This window comes from Tachypleus tridentatus, chromosome 10 (genome assembly GCF_004210375.1).
Source record: "Tachypleus tridentatus isolate NWPU-2018 chromosome 10, ASM421037v1, whole genome shotgun sequence".
NCBI classification, from domain to species: domain Eukaryota; kingdom Metazoa; phylum Arthropoda; class Merostomata; order Xiphosura; family Limulidae; genus Tachypleus; species Tachypleus tridentatus.
Genome location: NC_134834.1, coordinates 72,842,995 through 72,866,142, shown reverse-complemented (window position 1 = coordinate 72,866,142; position 23,148 = coordinate 72,842,995). Strand labels below are relative to the sequence as shown.

Genomic DNA, 23,148 nt, shown 5'->3' with positions numbered 1-23,148 from the left:
ACACTAAAAGTGGATAACACAGTTTCTCTTTTGTTAATTATTACAACTACATTTATAAGAATATCTTTTTTTTATAATTTATTGTGATGATAAAATTTGAACTAAGTTTTGTATTTTGTTTTAGGAGGAAAAGAAGGAGCCATGCAGGTAATTGACTCTAGTATTCATTGTTATAATTAAAGTATTGATGTTATTTTTGTATACCATAATATTTTTTGGTTTTAGAAAAGCAGAAATTGTATTAGCTCAGTATTTTACTGTGTGTTTTGTGTATTCATAATCTAAAAAACATGGTACAGTACTTGTGAAAAAAATTACTTTATGTTATAAATTAGTTTTGGTATTAAAATATAGGAATTGCACATTAAGAAGTGCTTCTTGCTTCTCCACAGAACTGATAACTATTACCTTGCACCATTTATGAAAGAGTTTTGTGCAGGCACCAAGCTCAGAATGAAGCTTCCACCCTTATACACATTAATGCACCTAGTCTGTGATGCAACCAGCAATAGATTAATTATAGTTCTCTACCAACAGGTGGATAACACATCCTATATAAGCATCATATCTGTTAAAAGTACAAAGGCTTATTCTTTCATCAACACTCTTTGGCTTCAGGCATATTTTTTTCAATTACAAAATATGAATTTTTTTCAATCAGTGAAAAAATGATATTTGGAAAAACTTAACACAACATTCCAGTAAACACCAAATTTATTTAAAAACCAAGTACAAAACTAAAGTCCATACTATGTAAAAACTACACTGACAAACACAACACCCAATGTAATTTTTCAAATACAATACAACAACTGCCATGATTTCTATATTGGAGAAACAAGCAGACAAATGGAAACTAAAATCAAAAAACACCTTCACATGTTTTTGAACACTGCAAATCAAATAAACACAACATAACCATAGAAAACACCCAGATATGAAGTAGGGAAACAATTATAAACAAACACAAACTCAAAGGAACCCTACTTATGCAGCAATAAAAACCATAATTAAACCAATCTAAAGTGTCCAGCAACTGTCACTTTTACATTCTCTCTCTTTTAACCTGAGGATGACCTAGGAGGGTTGAAACATTGTATCAATAAAAGTGTTAATACCCATACCAGCCATTCTAATAAGATACAATTGGTGACTTGTTGTTATTATTTTGTCCTTTAACAAATTTCTTGTTATCCCTCATTCAAGTTGGATAGTTATCTTATTTTTATATGGGTGAGGAAAGTTGATTTTTGAGAATAATTTTTTTCACAGTCCAACTTGTCTAGTCATTTAGTACTTCCTCAAATTAATTCATGATTTTTGCATTTTTCAGTTCTTGACCATTCTCTTTGGATTGGCTGTGGCCTCGTATGTTTTTAATCAGGTTCTGAAGGCATTCATGTGACGGATGGATTCATTAAGCTTTCTTTTCCAGTGCTATATGAATGTCTGATTCATTTTCTTTCCCTTTAAAGACTTCCTTTCAGTTGTAATATGAAACCTCAGGATTTCTAAGTCTGTCATAACACCTCTTAGTATCTGATTCATGTAACTAAATTCCATAGTGAGTCAGTAGTATATCTACAGAGTTGTAATGTTCAGTATCAGGGTTCATTTTCCCCATGGTGCATGTAGTGCTGTTGATTCATTCTTTGTCTTTGGATTTAAACAAATAGCCATACAATAGCATAACTTATGTCATTTAACCTTCCTTTCAGACACTTCCACTTATGTGGATTCTGGCTGATCACTGAAATATGTCAAGTGATCCATTATCTTCTTTTATGTCATTTCTTTCCATCATTTTACCTCTCAGTGTCATGGTGTTTCAACCAGTTCCACACAATCCTGAGCATCTTTCTTTTTCCATTATCTCCAGAATCTAGACTTACATCTTTTCACAGATCATCTTTTGTTCAGGTTAAATACAGTTCTGGATACTTGCATTTTGTGGGTCTGATTTTCAGAGAAGTGATCTTTCTATATCATCATTCTTAAGAAATGTTGGTTGCTCAATGAACTTGCCATTCTCTTTAATCTCATATTTTTATCTTGTTAAGATCCATTCCAATAACACTGATGTTCCTTCCATCAACTGATGAGGAGGTATTAGCTTTCAGAATCTCTGCTTTCTAATTCTATACATATCCTTTTTTGGCCCACAATCACTAAATTCAGTTATCAGTTTGTCAAGTCTGATTAACTATGAACTTGGAGATGGATTGACTATTGTGTCGTATCACATTTCCATTTTTGTAGTTTCCAGTCTTGTTGTGATTGATCCAGTTTATTTTAATGTTTTTGGCAAGGACTTTCTTTTTTTTCATTAACCATTCTTCCTTTTCTTTCTCTTATGGTAGTTTTCCCTCAGTCAATCTTTGTATCTGTTTCCTCTTCTGGATTGGAACTTGTATTTAGTTCTCAGGTCTTCCAAACTTTTTGGTCATCTGTTTCCTGTTCTATCTTTCTTTAACAACTTATTTTCTTATTGTCATTTATGGGGAGCCATTTATCATATTTTGCTGTGGATGATTTTTGCATTCTTTACCACAGGGTCAGGTATGATTATTCTCAAATTGTTCTTTTTTTCCCAAGACTTGGGACAATTCAGAGGGTGTTCAGATGTTTTCTTCTTTTCTGTATTTTCTCTGTATGAAGATTTCATCCATGATTATCTTGTTCAGACTGTTTATCTTGCTCATATTTTCCATTTAAGATCTGTCAACATAATCTTTTCTTGCTGTGAGATTCTTCATCCTCTCATACCATATCTATTTCCATTACACTTTACTGTGTTCAGCAACTCATCATGCTAGTTTTTTTCTTTTTTTTTTTTTTTTTTTTTTTCATTTCAAGTTCATCTGACAGCCTCTTGTTTCTAGCTGGTGATATTTCCTGGATGTGATCTTGCAGAGAGGGATGTGGACAACTCTTTAACACCTTTGTGTCTATTAACATTATTATAGTTTTATCTGCCTCTAGTTTTCATGTCCCTTCAGTTGCTATTTTCCAATCACTACAGAAGTTCTAAGAAGGTTTTTTTTGTTTAGTTTTTGCAGCTTCTTATTTTCCTGTATGTTGGATGGAACTTATGACTGGCTGTTGTTGCCTTACATAGAATGTATTTGTCTTTCCCAAAATTCATCTTGAGTATGTGATAGCAAACAGTGTAAAGTCAATCTGCTTCTTAACCACTTATGAGATGGGGCTTCCCCACAAGACTGTTTCAGTAGTATATATATTTCATCTTCCAGGCTGTAATTCAGAAGAAAAGAAACAAAACATTACCACCAAATGAGATCCTGGCTATTATCTGGTGTCCCTGTTTGTGGTTATCTATTGCACAGTCTGTTAGTGAGGGACCTTAAGCAGATGTAATGATTCATGTTTGCTCTAATACCATCCTTCTATTTTCTTCTACTGTAGTAAAGGGAGAACTTTGTTTCCCCAGTCCAAAGCAGCTGATGAGGTTGATATAGAGTTCAAACTTAGGTTGTTATAACCTCACTGGTATGAGACAGACTAGATACACCTTTTGGTCTGAGGTAGAATGTGGGTGTTTACCTGGAAACTCTGTACAGTCCTCCCCTACACTAAGAACCAGATAATTTGTGAAGGTTATACCAGGTGAATGGGTCTTATGTTTTCCTTGGGATGTAGGTCTGGGATGATTCCTTCCCTACATCTTCTAAGTATCTCGCAGTACTGTAAAGCTTGATTTATTCCTCTAGTCACACTGAACATACATGCTTTGACAAATCCTTGAGATATACAGGCTGATTGAGTAGTTCTTACATTCTATCAACATATGTTAGATTTAAACATCATGAGGGAGGATGTTTGACAGTAAATTTTTGTCCCACCATTTCTATTGACAATAGATTATTTCTTGTATGAGAATGGGATGTGGTCTTCACTGGGTTCCCCACCTTCACTGAATGACATACTCCATGAGTTGTTTCTTTCTGATACTACATATTATCAGAGAGGAGCTCATCTTTTATATTTTATTTACCTGCATTAGTCTATTTACCTTCTTATCAATGCAAAATTCTGGCTATCTGTTTTGTGGAGAGATATGTGTCTGTTTAAATTTTCAAGAAAATGTAAACTTTTAAAATGTTATCTTTTTTTGTTTTAAATATAAGTACAAAATGTGTTGTTTGTACACTTCTACTAGCCTTCTTCTTCACCTGATATCTTTAAGTAAATACTTCAGTGTTTTCTATTACTTCATGAGGCCTGGTAGTTAGGGTGCTGAACTTGTAATGTGTGTGTAATGAGTTTGAATTACATCATTGAACATATCCACTCTTTCAGTTGTAGAGGTGTTATAATGTGATTGACAGTCCCACTTTGCATTGGTGAAAAGAAGCCCAAAGGTTGGTAGTGGGTGGTGTTGATTAGCTGCTTTCCCTCCACTTCAAAATTAAGGATGGTTAGTGCAGATAGCTCCAGAGTAGCATTCATGAAATTCAAAACAAATATATTACTTCACTGTAAAATGTCTTCTTTAGTTAATATGAAACTGAGCAATATTAATAAATTTTGTCTTTAACTTATTCTATCTTGAAACAAAAAGAAACAGAATAAAAAGTGAAACTTAAGCTTAATTTATTCTTATCTATATCAGCTTATTAATAACTAAAATATCCTAGATCTTTTTCTCCTGTTATATCTTCCATTCACATGAAGAAGATTGTCAAGTTTTACGATAGGTCTCTGTGACTTGTGGTGATAAATTTCTGTTATAATCAAATGGCACATAATGTACTTGTTTTAAAATAATATAGATGAAGCAAGCCAAACATGTATAGAAATGTTCGTTGCCACTGTTCAATCCAGAGCTTTAAATAATTCTGTTTTTCAGCAAAGTCCTCACTGGTTCTATACAGTTAAAATTTGTCAAACTGTTTTAAAGTATCTCAGGATGGCTGGTATGGGTATTAACACTTTTACCAAAATAAAGCAAAGAGCAAGATTTCAACTTGTACTTTGTTAATACAGTACAATTTGTGATACTTTCATTTGAAAAATCACAACTATATGCTCTTTATGAATAAACTTAGAAGCAAGCACTTATTTCTATACATCTGTGTAATTATCTAAATCATAACTCTCACATTAAACTCAAAAGGGGAAACAGTTGTGTTTATCTAACAGTGATGGTATTTTGCAGATATTTTGGCACAAATGAGAAATGGCTTTGAAATAATTATGTAATGGTGGCTTTTTATCTATAATGGTAACATATTTATGATGTAAGTAGCATAAGAAATGCTTATTTTACTTGGTTACAATAGTAAATGTAATACTGTGAAAACAATTATTTTATTAGAATGATTGAAAGGTATATAAAATGTTGAGTGAATTTGCTATATTTAACATACATGTTTCTTTACACCTGTAAACTATTCAAGTTTAGTTTTGTTTTAATTTTGTCCTGCTGAACATAAAGGTCAATGTAATAGCTGCTTACAACAGTATATGATTTTATATAATCATTATATCAGAATTTGAAATTTTGATGACTTGTTAAAAGTATTTTGCAATTTGATACACAGTGGTGGGGAAAACATAATATTTGTCCTATGTACTGCTTTCTTTGTCTGTGCAGATAGATATATATATTGTCTGTAGTGTATGTAATGTTTTTGTTTATTATGTGTGTGAAGGTGAAAATAATGCTTATATCAGTTCTTTCTCCAAATACTTTCCCTAGCCATGTCAAAATTTTTTTTAAAAATTTAAATAACTGTTCATATGTCATGTTCTTATTATTTATATTTTTTGTGCTTGTTCACGTTGTGTTTTGTGTTTTCTTGCCCAGTATCTCATCGTGGCTAAGCTTCAGAAAAAGAAGGGTAGGTGAATTTTTGTAATTTTTTTTAAGGTGAGACTTGTGTTGTTCCATCACATGCAGCTGACAGTTTCTTTTTCAGCACTCACAGAGGATTAAGCACACTTCTTCACAACTGGAATACAAATTTCTTAATTAAGTCTAACATTTTTGTCAAAGTGTGTATGTTTTATAGGCTTTGACATTTTAAAATATCTATTTTACATGTGTCACTCCTCACAAAATATTGAATTTGTGATATTGTTGTCAAAAGTAAAATGTTCCAAGTTGAAAATGGAACATTTTGTGTACTCTCATTATTTTTCATGATTATCATAACAGAATTTATCATTCACTTGATGACATGCAGAAACAAGAACAACCTATCATTAGAACTTACAGTAACTATTTTTGAAGACTGCAAACTTTTAGTCTTCTAAAACTAACATTTTAAACTTTTGTAGATTCATTTTATCAATATTATGAAAGATTCTAGCTTATACTGTTTAGCATAAATTGAAATCAAAGATTTATAATATACATTGTTAATTTAAGATTGTGCTGTAATCATGAAATTTTAGTACTTGCTCAGAGAGGTATTATGTATCATATCTTCGAGAATTTACTGCAAATACAATGAGTTTTTTTTTATATACATAATGAATGAAGTGAGATCAGATTAATTCAGTTCTTTTTCTTTTAGGCTTGTAATATTAATCTGTCATCATACGTATTTAATTTCAATGAATAAGAACAGAAGTTATTATATTCCCCCATGACTGTATTTAGAAATGGGTTGTAATACATTATTTAACAAACTGATTAAAGTTCTTTACTAAATATATTAATTGTAATGAATAGGCAAGTATCTTATTAAAATCAAAACCATGTGTTTTATGTCACTTAAACTTAGGGTAATAGTGTTACTTCTTCTATCTTTTATTCTATCATTTATTATCTTATACTTTGTTTATCAAAAATCTGTATTTTGATATATTTCATTCCCCTTTCTTCTGGCATTTTTGCAAAAAATTTCTAAATCTTCAAAATCATTTTCACATCTAATTTTTACTAATTTTCTACTTATCACTTCTTATCTTTATTTTTTGCAAATGTATTGCTATATGATTTTCTATTTCTCCCTACATGTATAATATATTTTGACTTGTATTTTACTTTCATTTTCATATTTTTCTTTATAATCCACATTTTAAGGTCTTAGTCTTTCTTTATTTCTTTCACTTTGGTCTTCCATCATGCTATTTCTTGCCTTGCTTCTCCTTTTATTGTCTCAACATTCTTGAATCTGCCTCCACCTGTCAATTACTGAATGTAAATATGTGTAGTGTGAGTAGTTCCTCATTTTTGTTCTGAAATCTGTTGCTTTTTTTGAGAGTTTTTCTTTAGTTTTCCATCAAGCAGTCATCTTTTGAATGACTGTATTATTAAATACAGTGAAATTTATTGTCTAGATGAACAATAAATTCTACATTTATTGTAGAAGAAATGTACTCTTCTTCTACAGGAGCACAGTCACATTTGTCTCAAATGTCTTGAATTTGAGACATCTTCTTGCTGTCAGGAACCATTTGAATTAAAATTCTAAATGTTCCTGAAGCAATGCATGTCATTCTCATTCTTGTCAGAACCAAAATTTTACTTTGCAGTCTAATTTGCTTCAGTTTTTGTAGATGTAGTTTCTACTACCATATGGCTGTTATATTCCTGTGACACCTTAACCTGTTGTGTTTTGTAAAAAGTACTCTCTCAACATTTCAGCTAACCTTCAGATAGTTTCTACCATGAATTATTTGTTAGTGCAGGATTTTCACATATATTAATCTCAAGAGCTGATTAGGAATTTAGCATTTTGGTAGATATATTTTTTTTTAAATGGCAAACATGTATTGCTTGTCCTCCAATCTTGGCTTCCCCTTCTACTGAGAAGTGGATGTCAGGTATTACTTCTACTGCTTCTTTGTATTCTACCAATTTGCCAGATGTAGATGTAAGCAGATGAGGTCATTTTGATATACTTGATAATTCTCTTGTGTTTTGGAGAAATCTATTATCTGGTCTGTTGAAAAAGTTATTTAAAGTCAATGATTCATCTTTGGAACTCTTTGTTTGGGAATCCTTGGTCTCTCCTCTTTCTTCCAAACCATTCATTTATATATTCTATGTCAGAAAATTTCAAATCAAGTTCAGAAAGATGTCAGAACCATGAATCGTACTTTTCTAGTTTTTTTTCCCTTACCTCTTTGTGAAAAAATCAGAATATTTGAGACATAAACCCTACTCAATTTGTCTTTTCCTAGAAGTTTTCTTTTCAAGATATTTGGTGGATATATATATATGATGCCTTTCCTCATGACTCCTTATTATTCCATTATCACCATAATTAACCATCAAGGGGTATATTATCAGTTCACTGCTCTTTTTTTGTCTGTACCCCTCAGTGTGGATTCTTGTACATGTTGAGGGTACCTCCCATGGAGGGTTCTGTATTTTTAGTTTATTTCCTCTAGGATCTGAACATTCACCCAGTTTTCTGTGCATGGTGACTTGTGAAGGGGAAAAGAGAATCCTGGTGGTTGAGTGCCATTTTGGCCTTGAATTCCTGCAGACTGGTGGCCTCCCAGAGTCAATCAGCTGGTCCTGTTAGGCTAAGGTCAATTGAGTCCCAGTGTTGGATATTTTCAGCAGGTGTTGTGGACATTGTGTTTGATGCTTGTGTTTGTGTATTGTGCTCATGAAACTGGTTTTGCTGAAGTGTCCTTGTTTCATTCACATTGTAGTGTGTTCCCCTATAGGACTCCATGGTGAATTAGTTCAGTGGGCATTGAATCTCTCTCTTTATTACAGATTCCCAATCCTCAAAAAAATAAAAAACAGCCAAACAACAATGCATAGACAATACTGTTTCATAGTCACCACCACAATCAGATCTTGTACCTTGATTTTTTAATCCTTCATGCTTTGTTTGACAGAACCTATGGGCAAATGTCTCATTTTTTCATTCAGAATGAATTAGAATGGTTCTCCCAAGTCCCACAAGAGGTTACATTCTTGATGGAAACTACTCCAAAACACAGTGAACTCCTCCTGCATTCTGAGATCATTGGGGATATACCCATTAGGGTTACTTCCCATGCTACTCTGAATTCCTCCTGAAGAGTGATTATTGAGAGAGATTTGAAGAACATCCCAAAGTTTGAGATCCTTGCTGGTTTCTCCAACCACAGCATTTCTGCTATGCACTGTATTTTCTTTTGCAAACAGCAGCTGACCAGTGTCTTAATTTTTGTGTTTACATTGCCATGTCTACCTGCCTCTGTCAAGGCAGGTACAACCATACATTCCTAACCCTCTCTAATGTTTCTAGTGCCAGCAGTTTGGACCTTCCAAGGTATCATGTCACAGTTCTTTAATGCTTGCTCATTGTGGGAGCAAAGACTATGACATTTATGAGTGTGAATTGGCACCACACTGCATTAACTGTGGTGGTTCTCACCCCCTCACTTTCACTCTTGCTCTAGGTAGGTGAAGGAGAAAGAGGTACAGTATTTGAAAATGGTTAACAATATTTCTTATATGGAGGATCAGAAGTTATTGTCTTCAACTCCATCTCAGACATATGCTGCTGCACTATGTTCTACTACTGCAATAGGAGCACAGACAGATCTTTTCGTGCCTCCAGCAGAGTAATTTTCCAATCATGTGAAGAATTTTTTGCTCTTTATGGATAACTGTGTATTGACAAATTACTGTCTACCCTTGTCTCTGTCCCCACCATTCCTGGCATCTGCTGATCTGCCTTCTTTAGCCCTGAGATGTAGAACAATAATTTGTTCACACTCCCAGTCACTCAAATCTCCATCCACTGAAAGACCTGCCCACAAGATTCAGAGCAGAATTCATGAAGGTTGATAAATATTCTTTTAATAAAGACATATGGTGTGGTTGTAAACCAAAGGGATTTCCACTCAGCTCTCCTCCACCTAAGTAAAAATGGCCATTTTGTTACAGTGGAAGTGTAGGGGTTTCCATTATAATCTGGATGATATTAAGTCCTTGATTGATTCCTATCACCCCGTATGTCTTTCCTTACAGGAAACACTTCTGAAACCTGCTGATATAGTCATGTTTTGGCAGTTTTCTTTATACCAGAATGACAGGTTGTGTAATAAACAAGTACATGTAGGGGTGGCACTGCTGGTCAACCAGCATGTGCCCACCCTGTTTTTGCAACTCAGTACATTCTTGGAGGCTGTCACCATCCACGTTTCCTTGAGTCATACCATCACTGTTTGTTCTCTCTCTTGTCTCCTGGAGAGACAATCAATCAGACCCTTAATGCTGTCATTGAACACTTGCCATCTACCATTTTTAATCCTGGGAGACTTTAAAATTGACACAATTCCCTCTTTCCATTCAGGCCAATTATCTCTATGACTGTAATTGCCTGTTTGAACTAGTGGAATTGTAGTATGTTCTTCATCACATTTGTCAGGTGATGTTCACTATGAGGAGCTGTGACACTTTTCTCCTGCCTTTCTTGTTATTTTTCTGGTTGTTTTTAACCAAATCTGGCAGGAGAATGTTTTCCTGATACTTAGCACTAGGCTATTGTTCTCCCTTTCTTTTAGCCTGAGAAGGATTCCAAGATTCCTTCTATCCTTTAATTGCTTTGACTAGCTGTCCCTGTAAGGTCAAAGAGAGGATGGTTAATGCTTGTCTTGTTTGGTTCTGCTCACCAACACATTATGGGTTCTGTTGACAGAGCTCAACTGTGGACCACTTTATTCATCTTGAAAAGTCGATCATGGAAGTCTTCCTCAAGAGGGAACATCTTGTTTCCATGTTCTTTGACCTTGATAAAGCTTATGACACTATATGAAGGTATGGCATTTTGTGTGACCTCCACTTCTATGGATTACATGGCCATTTACTCATTTTCATCAAATCTTTTTATTGGACAGGCAATTCCAAGTCCATGTGGGTTTGGCACTTTCCTATTCTTTTCCACAGGAACTTGGAGTTCCTCAGGACTGTGTCTTGAGTGTCACATTTTTTCACTATCAAGATTAATGCTGTCACTACTCACCATTTACCTCTTGTTGCAAACAGGCTCTATGTCAAAGACTTATTTTGTGTCAATTGTTGAGGATGAGGTTTGTTGAGCATCAACTTCAGACTGTTCACAAATACTTGTTAAGTGGACCAAAGCAAACAATTTTACCTTTTCTATCTCCAAGACCATTTATATGTACTTTTTCTGCAAATTTAGTATACATCTGATCATGAGCTCTGTGTTGATGATGTTCTTCCTGTGGTCCCTGAAGCAAAGTTTTTGGAGCTTGTCTTTGACTGTAAGCTGATTTTTATTCCTCATATTAAGTAGTCACGTGCCAAATGTACAAATGCAGTGAACATCTTTTGTGTTTCCTTTTCCTCCTATTGGGGAGTGGATCAGTGTTCTATACTCTCAATCTATCATGCTCTAATTTGCTCCAAACTGGGCTATGGATCTCTGGTTATGCCAGCTTGAGGATGCTGGATCCTGTTCAACATCTGGGTCTTTCTGAACTTTTCTAGTCCAGTGTTTGTATACTGAGTCTCATGAACCTGCTCTTTGCCTCTGCCATTTGGAACTTTCTTTGCTTTATACCATTAAACTTTGATCCTTGCCACAGCATCCTACCTGGGGTCATTGTCTTCCTTCCTCAGTGGGCTATGCTCTTTTGGAATAGGTAGTCTGCCATTCTTACCTTTGACTTTCCAGCTGCATCTTGTTGAACTTTAGTGTCACTGGATGATGATGTCTCCACTGATCAACCCATCTCACCATCGCTTATTACCATCCCCACCTGTGACCTTTCTTTGAGTCACCTGAAGAAAGCAGATACTCCTGATTGAAAGTATTGTTTTCTATTTGCCAAACATCTTTTAATCCATTCTTCCATTCCCATTCATACAGATGGTTTGAAGTCTGTGGGATCTTCCATGGTTTGTTGCTCACAGGATCCCATCTACAGTTTCAGTGTTCACTGCTGAGTTGTATGCCATTTTTCATGCCCTGGATCATGTAGAAGCTATGCAGTACACTTATTGTACTATTTACACTGTCTCTCTCAGCTCTCTACTGGCCTTGAAATTAATTAGTATTTGTTTTCACCCTATTTTCATTAATGTTATAATTGACTGGCCCATTTTGCATTATCTTGTGTTTCTATTTGATATTTCTGGTTACCTGACCACATTGGTTTTAACCAGAATGAGCTCACTGACACCATAGCAAAGTCAGTTTGCTCTGGCACAGTCACAACCATGTGTATTTAGACTATGGTCATGTATTGAAAACTCTGCTTTACATCAGTTGGCAGTCAACTTGGAGTGAGGAATATAATAATAATTTTTTTTCCACATCAAACCTTCTGACCATCATGTTTCAGTAAGGATCAGAAAGAGGAAGCTTTTCTAACTAGGCTACACATTGGTCACAGTTTTTAACTCATCATTTTCTTTTATCTGGGTCTGATCCACCAATGTGTGGCCTTTGTTATACTCAAGTCACAATAGCTCACATTTCACTGTCATACCATTGTTATGACTGTGAGTGATGGCACCATTTTTGCCATGTCTTTGCTGAGTGATTACTCCTGACATTGGACAATGTCATCTGTGACTTTGTCCAACTTCCTTGTGTTTTTAATTTTTTATGGGCCATTGGCTCTTTTAATTCTATATAGATCTTTTATCCTTATTTTGTACATTATATATGTAAAAACAGCTCAGTTACACAACCCCTTTCAAACATGTGGTCAGCTTCCGGTCAGTTACCTTTTTCTTTCTTTGTGAATCTGACGATGATCGAAGAAGGTTGAAGCGTTCGCTCCTCTACGTAAAATATTTTCTCAACCCAAACGAGCCATTTTTACATATATTTTTCTCTACAAGTGGGTTTTCTCGACATCACTGTTTATTTTGTATGTTGTTTTGTATGATATTTTTTTTTTACCTTTTATAATGCTTTTACTATTTTTATCGATTGGCTCAGGTATCCTAGTTGTTTTGTGCCAATAAATGCAACTGACCTTTGACTCTACACATTTTCTGTTGAGTAGTCCAGTTTTGCTGATTTTCTCCACTTGTCATCATCTTTTACTTTAACATGGGCCATTGACTTGTTTGATTCATTTATTCTTTCAGATGTTTACATGCATACATCTATTTGATCACACAGTTGGCTTAATCTCTTTGAATCAACACATTTCAGTGAACACTTCAACATCTATGGTATAGTGCTACCCATCTCTGTTGATACTGTTAGGCTCATGTTAGGTTTGTCAGCATAAAGGATTGTTGACATTGCCATTTGAAAATAATGATGAGTCATAAAGAACAAAATACAATACCCCCATCCCATCTTTTTGGGTTTCCCATACTAATGATACAAAGATGAATATTGTTTAATTGGTTCTACTTGTGATACACTTAGAATTGTTTGTTGACTTTTGAATATTTATTTATGTACTGTTTTTTGTAAAAAAAAAAATACATTGTAATAATTACTTGTGCATTTTCATCAGTGCAACATGCTGAGTGATAAGAGGCATAGTTTCATACTAATAAATTCAAGATGTATCAACTCTCATTTAGAAGTGTAATCACTGTATTTTTTGACATATGTTATTGCATATGTGTATTTCTCTTAGATTTTTCCAACAGATAATTAAGAAATTGTTTTTCCTTGGAACAACAACTTGTTTGTTACAATTCTCATGCCTGTGGTTGTTCTATTTTCAAATCAAAATATATATTGGCAACCAAATCAAGTTGTCAAACATGCTTTATTTACCAAACAGGTGGAATAAATTTCACATTCAACATGAAGTTTTACTCAAAATCAGTATTATGAATCTATCAACTTTAGAATCATATAAAAAGACTTGAACTTCTGAAGAGGTTCACTCCCTTCCTTAGCCACATTGGCCCTTACTTCTTCTACTCTATTCTTTACTTAATTCCTCTGTTGTTTGGATGAGATGTTTTTCTAGCTAATGTATGCATTTTTCATGCTTCTCACCATGATCTGTGTCAGGGTTCATTTTTCATGCATAGATCTTCAGGAGTATTCGAGACTCGTTGGAGACCTGGTCTGAAGGTCAACAGACCTCATTATCTACTATGGTTTGTTGTTTTCTTAACCTTGCCATTTTGTCCTGTTCCTAGACTTGGTGAATCTAAATCTTCCTTTTCCATTCCAACTTCTCAGCCTTCTTCTACTCCCATCCTCCCACTTCCTAGTGTCAGTCATTACTCATCTGTTTGGTAACTACCCTGTCAGGTCTGGCTTTATGAGAGACCACTTGTCTCTCTTCACAAGCCTTTTGTGCCCATTTTCATTTTTTGTCAGACAGATAGATTATTGAAGTTCTCACCCACAACTTTCTACAACTTCTCTCTCCATCCTTTCCTTTTCCCTTTTTAGTTTCATTTCCTTCTCCTCTTTTTCCTCTTTATTTTGAATTTATCAAGTTGAGGAGGGTATGTGCCCTCACACCTAATTATTACTTTTGTCTTTTTGTGCTTTTAAGATTACTGGATATTTATGCCCAGTTATCAATCTGTTGTCTCTCAGTCAGTTTCTCATCTCTCGGTTCAGTATGGAGAGTTTATTTTCTTCCTATAATTTTCTCCCAGCCTGGATGAATAAGGTTAACATTTTGGTTGTATTTTATACATTTTAATTGCCTCATCCTCCAAAAATTTTTCCATTTCTGTGCTCTTCCTTTTGGACTTGCATCTGCTCATTATCTCTTTAGTTGCATCATGGGGCATTCACCTGCTTTTTTTATAGATTGGGGATGAGGTTCCATTATTTAATGGAAGATTGGCTTTTCTGTGCCCTTTCTTTGGAGGACTCTTTCTCTTATCTTTGCATTTTTCTATGGAAGGTTGCCCAGTTGGCCAAGCTTGTTAAGCTTGTGCACCAAGATTTGTGCATCTCATTTACACCCTGTGCACAAGACTCTTTTAGTCTTTGGAACTCTGGCTTCCATCAAACTACCCATTTCTTTAGACTGTATATCTATGTTCCTTCTTCAGTGAAAATTTCAGGATGTTTTGTCCTAGATTGTGTGCATTTCCTCTCCTCTTCTTGAAAACTTGTCTTTGAGACTTTACAGTGCCAGCATCACAGTTAGCACCCCTTTGCCATCTCTAATGGGACCTTCATGTTTTCACTGTTGCTTTTCTTTTGTGATGAAGTGCATCTCTGGACAACTACATGACTTCATGTGTTTAAGATCCATAAAAGCATTTACTCTACATCACTGTCCTTGAACTTTTTACCTTCCATTGCACATGTTTCTCTTAGTTATCTCTTATCATGGAATTTTTTTGGTCAGGATCCATAATTATATGGTTGTTTCTTATATCAACAAACAGAAGGGTACCTCTTTCAGGACTCTCTGCTTCCAAACATTGGACCTGCTATTTTGAATTTGTCTTATGGGTTGTCATTTGCTGTAAGTTCTAAATTTGGTGATAATTACCTTTATTAGCTGGAAAAGATTCTACCCATGAAGTAATCTCTCCAATCCTCTGTTTTTTATTAGGTTTGCTTTCAGTTGGACACACCTCTCATCAATGTTTTTATTAGGTTTGCTTTCAGTTGGACACACCTCTCATCAATGTCTTTATTAGGTTTGCTTTCAGTTGGACACACCTCTCATCAGTGTCTTTTCCACTCCTATGGACACCATACATCTTTTCTTCTAGCCCCTATTTTCTCATCTTTCAGTCTTAGTGGGTAATGCTTTCAGCCAGGACTGGTCTCACCTTTTTCCAAATGCAGATCTTCCTCTTCATGCTTCACTTAGTTTTATTGATGGTGCCTCTTTGGCTGGTACAACCTTGATTTACTATGCTTGGTTGCAGGCTCACTTTTGCTCTGCTGCATTTCTGTTTTTTCTTGCTCCAACCACACACGACTCTTTCATCCTGGGTAATTGAGTGTTTGCATGTGGTAGTTATCTAGTTCATTGCTCACAGGACTGGACTCCTTAATCATGTAGCCTTTATCTTATCTTATTCCTGTGCCCTTCAACTGTCTGTCTATCTATAGAAGTGGTTAGTTTATCAATGTTTATCAATCAGCCACTCCATTCTTCTGGGCCATTCTACTGTAGCCTACCTTTTAGACTTTTTCACATGGTTGCTTGATTATGGAGTGTTGGTTTCCACTACTGCTAGTTATTTAACAGCTTTTTTAACTATATCTTACTTTTCCTATTTACTGCAAGTTTTCTTCTGTCCTGTCCACCTTGTTCTGATCCTTCTTCACTGACCTCCTTGTCCCACTCCAATTCTTGACTGGGATCTTGAAGTGGTTTTATAACCACTTAAATGTACTTCATTTGAGATATTGGTTTTATTTTTATTATGCCATCTTTTTTTCCACATATTGTTACATTCATTCTGATGTATATGCCAATGATATTTGCAGGTTAACTCTTTCACTTCAGTTACTTCTTTTATCCAGTTTTGGTGTTCTCCCTATGACTTTGGCTGTTTGGGTGGGTGAATGTTCTTTCACATTTTGTCTCATCAGTTTTGTCAGCTGTTTCACTCTTGTATTTCATTTTCAATAACTTGTGGATGAGATCCTTTAGGCTGCTATATGAACAAATCTACACACATTGTTTCCCATCTGGTGGTTTCATCTCCTGTGAGGTTTCAGCTCTATCCAGTTAGTTTTCTTTATTAAAATTATACATTGTCTTTGAAAAGGATAAATATGTTTTACATTATACTTATCTCATCATTTTCCTTCTTTCTTATCTATCTTTCCCAGATGGCTGGTGGTACCTCCTAGAGCATACTAATTCCCCAAATCCATATTAAATCAGTGTAATGGAAAGTGCTCAACCCATCTGCTCTGGCTGTAGCATGTTTATTCTCAAGATAGTTTTATGCAAGACCAGTAGGGATATTCACATAATGTTAAAATTATGCAATTACTTGATCTGGACTATACCTTTCATGGTCTAAAATAGAAAAAGCCAGTATCAGAGAAGTGATAGCTTATTTTTTTTTTAGTTCTGCTTATCTGCTTTTAAATATATGGTTTTGATATCACCCATTGCACTGTCTCTAATAAAAAGACCTTGCTGGCAGACATTCAGTATGGATCTGGGTACTTCTTTGAGTCTTCTCAATGCAATTTTTTCCCTTCTTCAAGTGGAGTATGGGAGACCCTTGCCACTTCACACTCATAGCAGCTGGGATAGTGGCCTTTGGATAGTCCCTCATTGATTGTGTGCAATACACTATAGTAAAAAGTAGGGTGGTGGGGCACTTTGTAATGTAGGTCACCCCTCAATCAGTTAGTGTGATTTTCTTCTGCAGCAGAATGGGTGTATAACTGCTATCTCTGTCTGTCCAGTTGAGTTCATACACATGCTGCACTTTTTGGGTTGCTAGCCACTTGCATTCAGGTTCTTAGTTGGTCATACAAACATTCAACCTTTCCATACAACACTTGAGGATCATTTTTGCCCTTCTCTCTCTTTTTCTTCTTGGTGAAGAGTATACTCTGAGTGAAATAAGATGTGATCTCCCATGGATATGCTTGTATGAAGAACCTATTACTAGGTGTTACACTGTATGGGCTTTCACTTCTGGTGCTTTCTGAAGGGAGATCATTTAAATTTAATGTTTGCAGTGGTTTATCTACCATTTTAATATGGGATTCTAGCTATTTTGTGTGTGGAGGTGTAGTATATTTGCAGTAATAATGGGTTATTTGTAAAATGTCAGTCACACAATCATAACTGTTTTAGAGGTAAAATATTTTAAGTTAAATGTATCAAGTATTTGTAAAGTCAAACAAAACTACAGAAATATATCTAAACATTACAGATAATTATGTTATGAGTTATAGAAATTAAATTTCAGTTATTTGTTCCATAAATAATTAAAGTTAATATTTTTCTTACCTGAAAATGTACTTCCAATACATATCCCTCCCCACTTCCAGAGCACTTTGTTCTTACCTTGTCTAAGAATGAAATAATCCTTAGGAGAAGTTACCCTCTTATTGGGAGGGCTGTCGTTACATGGCAGTGTCAGTGTGCACTAGCACAGTTCACATTAAACTCACACTTTATAGTTTTAAGTTGGTTTAAAACTAGTAACATGCATCTCTTTCAAGCAGAGATGCATAAGTGATGAAGCTGTTCTGTTTGAGAGGTGAGTTTCTATTGGAAATACACTTTCAGGTAAAGAAAATGTTAACTTTAATAATTATTTGTAGAGCAGATTACAGTAATTTAATGTCTATTATTTATAACAGAATTAATTGTAATATTTAAATAAATTTCTGTGTATTTGTTTAATTTAAAGACAAATACTTGTTACATTAAATTAAATTTATTTTACCCATAAAATAGTTATGTCTACTTGACTTACATTTTGTAATGACCCATTATTACTGGAAATATTAAAAAACAGAAGATTCTCCATAGACACTTATTTAAAATTTTCACAGAGTTCAACTGTTTCTAGTACTAGAATTTTGTGACACTAACTAAAATGTAGGAGCATATAGGCATATTTCATTTAGATAATCACAGGCATGTATTTTTTATATGCTCGTATATTACAGAGAGAGGATAAAGTGGGTAGATGAAGAAAAATTGTAGTCTCTAGAATTTGCAGTTGTGTGAAGTTAGACTATTAACATGTATTTGGGTAATTTTGTTAAATTATTAAGATGTAGATTAATACTCAAAAATGTAAGTTTTACTTTATTTGTACGTGTTATAATGTGTACTGATTAAAATCTAGGCATACACTAAGTTTCAGTACCTAAGAAATCAGCCTACAAGCTCTTATGTTTAAAGAAGGATTATATTCCAAAGCATTTGCAAATCAAACTAACTATTTTTAGTAATATATTACTTTGTTAATGCTGATATTGTTTTTGTAAACTACCTTGTTGTAATTACAAAAAAAAATTTATGATTTTAATAGCAAGGGAAAAGAAAGAAACTGAAAAAAACAGTTTAAAACCTCAAGAGTTTGAAATGTATACTTTAGTTGACAATGAAACAAACCTATATTCTTCACTTTTTTCTTTAATATCTTCCAAATTTTATAAAATGATGTTGTTAGTATCAGCATAGTGTTTCCCAGTATATGTTTAAAACAGTGCCATGACTAACACCATTAATTTACTCAATAATAGTTTCTGTTGAATACCAGATACTTTTTGCTTATTTAGTGGATGAGTAACTTATTTGTAACATATATTTTGTTTAGCAAGGAAGAACCTAAACTAACTGTTACAGAATCAAAGCCAATACCATCAAACAAGTGTTACAAAAATACTAAAAGGAAAAGTATAATTTCAGGAAGTTTTTTTACCCCTATATATGTAATGTATTCTGTAAGTGAGGCTTAAGAATTTATGTTGTTGCATGTACAAGTCTTAATATTTGTTTGCATACATTTGTTTGCTTGATATACTCCCACTCCTTCAAAAAATGATTTTCATAAAAAAGTGCCATTTTATGAAAAATATTTAGATTTTTGTTTTAAATCACTGTGTTTTGTTGATTCAGCATGACTTGTGATGAAAACCAACTGATTAGTTAAAAGAGAACACAAGTATAAGGCACACTTTTGTTTTTGTTGTATCTCACTTTGCTTTGTGCTGAAGCTTTATGTGTGTATCAGTTTTTTATGTTGCAGATTGATCAGTTGTTAGTTGCCGATAGTTTGTATTAAATATTGGTCTGATTATTTAATAAAGTTTTTTAAAATTGGTTCTGTTTCTTTGTTTACTTTAGCTCCAATGTTAATTTTACTTCTTTTTTTATGCATGTTTGTAACTTATTTTCAGTGTTCTTTTGCCTCATGAAAAGGAATTACTTGAAAGTCGTCATTATGATTTACTTTTGGAAGAACAAAGGGAACAAGATCACCAGGTTTTCAGTGAGGTAGATACTGAAACCATGAGATGTGTTTTCTCTGTTAAAGTTTTTGTTTCATTAACTATGTATTAAAACAAATTTTATTTAGCTTTTTTTTATTTACATCAATTTCATATACGTTTATACTGAAACTACTTCACAGTAATCAAGTTATTACTTTATAACTGATAACTTAAGACAATCTTTTCATTACAGTTTCTTGACTGTACTAGTTGTTTTTTTAACAGAATCGGAGACTTTAATGATATGATTTTTTGCTAAAAGTGCATTTTATTTATTTTTTGTAATGCAGAATAAAATGTATGTTTAAAAATGTTTTTCAGTTAGGGGGTGTTTTACAGAGATACTGAAAGAACTTTGGAATTTCCTGTGATTTTTTTAAAATTTATTTAATGATAGCTTCTACAGAAGGAAGAAATGTTAGAAATGGAAGAGGAAGCTGCTATCGAAGCAAGGCGGGAAGCAGCAAAGATGGCGAAACTTGCTCAATCACCAGATATTATGAATCCAGCTAGGCTAGTTTTTCACAGTGATCAGTTCCGATGGTTAGGAGATGATCCTCAGAACTGGCACATGTGAGAGTGGATTTATATATACATGTATCTATGTGTATATATTATTTTCATTCATAATATCAGTTTTTCTTAAAGTTAAATAGTTTAAGACATTTTGCTGAATGAACTTTTGGAGTTTTCAGATGTTGTTAATTCCTGGTTCCAAGCATGTATGATACTTTCACATATAAAACTGTAAGAATGTGTAGACCCAACATGTTCTCAGCTAGATAGTGATTGCCAAATAGTGAGGAAGGAAAATCTCATATTTTCCGTTTTATGTAATATTAACATTATGAATTGTTTTTCTTATCACTTTTTTTTTTTAATAACAGTGTTTTAGGCAATTTTTCTATGTAATAGATTTAATTCTCCTTGTGATGTTTATAAATAAGGCTGACAAAGTTCTATTTCAAAATAATTAAATTCCATTATCTCTCACTCTCTTTTTCTATAATTTCATTCACTCTTATCATCCTTTTATGTGATGCTAAGCTCTGTGTTTGATGTGATCACTAAGTAATATTAATCAATTTCTGATTTTCTTACCACTTTGTTGAGTAATACAGAGAGGTGTTATCAGTCTATGGTAATGCTAAGAAGATGAACATATAGGTCTTACAACCTTTACTTCTAGCACTGTGTGGTGATTTTGATTCTGATCTATTGTTCTACAATACTATTTCCACACTGATGATCACTGTTATTTTCCCTTAACATGTTTTCCAAAGTCCATCAATAGAAATTACTTTTGAGGACTCATTTTAACGACCCAAAAGGATGGAAATTCATAAAAATTTGTCAAATTATATAGCTTGAACTTCCATGTGTACTTGCACCTGGATGTTTGTTTGATAAAGCTACACTTTATTGGCATCTAATCACTAAAAAAAATAGTATTTCATCTTGGAATAGCGTTTTTAGTGTGTTAGCTTGTTTTCAGTTCCTTGCATTTTTAATTTACTGATATAGGTATAACCTGAAACCATCATCAGTCCTTCTGAAGAACTTTTGTCACATACTTGTATTAGTTTTGAAATGCTGTATCACCAGCAGGACAATAATAAATTGTCCACACTTTTGAGACCCTTAAGTAGACATGTTTTATCCAATCTGATGACTTTTGAGACCCTTAAGTAGACATGTTTTATCCAATCTGATGACTTTTTTTCTGTTTACCATATGTCATCTTTCAAAATATGGACTTTCATTCATATGGACTTTCATTCATATGTGTTTTCAGAAATGTTTTGTGAACATAGTTCCTGTTAGTATTGTTTTAAGATCTAAATCCATGTCAATTATTTTGTCTATAGTACCTTTAGAGATATTAGACCACTGAGTGCTTGGGTTACTTGTGTTAACAAACCATAGGAATTTCTTCACTATTCCCTATGTGCTACTTTTACTATTGCTTTAGGAGAGTATCCTGTTTTAATCACAATGCTTTCAATATTACATAAATCTCTTTCTTCAAATTACTAAAATTTCCCACCTTTATGCTTGCAGAACAGGAAACTTAACATATTAAAGTTCAAAAATGGAAACTTCCCAGAAGAGGTCAGTTTTAGACACAAACTGCACTTGCATGTTATTGCGTTCAACTGAATTGCAACAAGAGGGCCAGTGCTCTTTACATATTTAGCCACATGGATATTTAGGAGCAAGGCAATTGGATATGCAAATTGTTACCATAGATTGAGAACAGTTTTCTGTATTAATTATATTCTGTTTGGTTTTTTTTGTGACCTTTATAAACAGTATTAATAGACCTCTGTTTCCCATGTGATGTTTCATGTTATATTAACTAAGCTCTGTCTTTTGCATGATATTATTAAGTTCTGTCTCTTGTTTCCTATTGTACAGTGCTGGTAATGATGATTTTGATTCTTCTTCTGATCATTCCAAGGTCCAGGATGAATCTTTGATTACACTTCTTACTGGCAAGTATATTTGTGTTTTCAGCAATTTTGTTATGAATTATTTTTTATATGTTGAGTAAACACACAGTGATTGGCTTCGGCTGCCACTCCAGCTTTGTTTTACATATAGTACATCATATGAAAAGAGCATGGTATAAAAACTACCCATATATAAATGTTTTTGTGAAAGTTTAAAAGTTTGTCGTGTTTTATGTGTTCAACTTTAAATATCTAATTATTTCCAGATATACATCCTAGAATTACACAAATATAAATCGGTCAGTTTTGAAGATGCTGTTCTTAACCCTACTTGCATTTGGTTGGTTCATTGGACCAAACCTGTATTGGAAATTGTGTTTACAATAGTTTTTAATTTACTTAGTGTATCTCCATAAATTTTTTTAGATTTTTAGTAAGCATCATTAACAAGTTGAAAAAAAACAACTAATTTTTAATGATGTATTTCTGTTGAGGATTTTTCTCTCAATTCACTTTAATCAGTCTGGAGCCAGAGTCTTACTAGTCTGAGTATGAGGTGATTTTCATTTAAGAATAATCATACTTTTTCAGTTTCCACACTTTATTTGTATAATCTCAAGAACCTCCTTAAGGAATATTAAAATTATTTCAGTAAAACTCAAATTATAGCTGTTATGTTTTTCCACTTTACTACTATATGGGTTTGGTCAATTTAACTAACTTCCATAAAACAGTTACCAGTTTTTCTTTCTAAAACAACTACAGGTTCTAACAAAAATTACAAGTACACATTCTTTGGGTTTGTAACAGTTTACATCTTTCGTTTAATTTTATTCTCTTATTTAGCTTTA

General features: G+C 33.7%; 1 protein-coding gene across 2 annotated transcripts in view; it reads left to right on the top strand.

Annotated features, from left to right (window-relative positions):
* LOC143229556 (AP-1 complex-associated regulatory protein-like) overlaps positions 1–23,148 on the top strand; it is a 38,400-nt gene that overhangs the window by 6,693 nt on the left and 8,559 nt on the right. Inside the window, exons 4-7 of one of the 2 annotated variants that reach the window (XM_076462050.1) lie at positions 125–147; positions 19,752–19,848; positions 20,242–20,417; positions 22,263–22,339. In XM_076462050.1, the coding sequence (XP_076318165.1) occupies positions 125–147; positions 19,752–19,848; positions 20,242–20,417; positions 22,263–22,339 (373 nt within the window). Of the gene's footprint in view, positions 1–124; positions 148–5,830; positions 5,865–19,751; positions 19,849–20,241; positions 20,418–22,262; positions 22,340–23,148 lie in introns of both variants that reach the window. The other variant, XM_076462051.1, reaches the window with a different exon arrangement.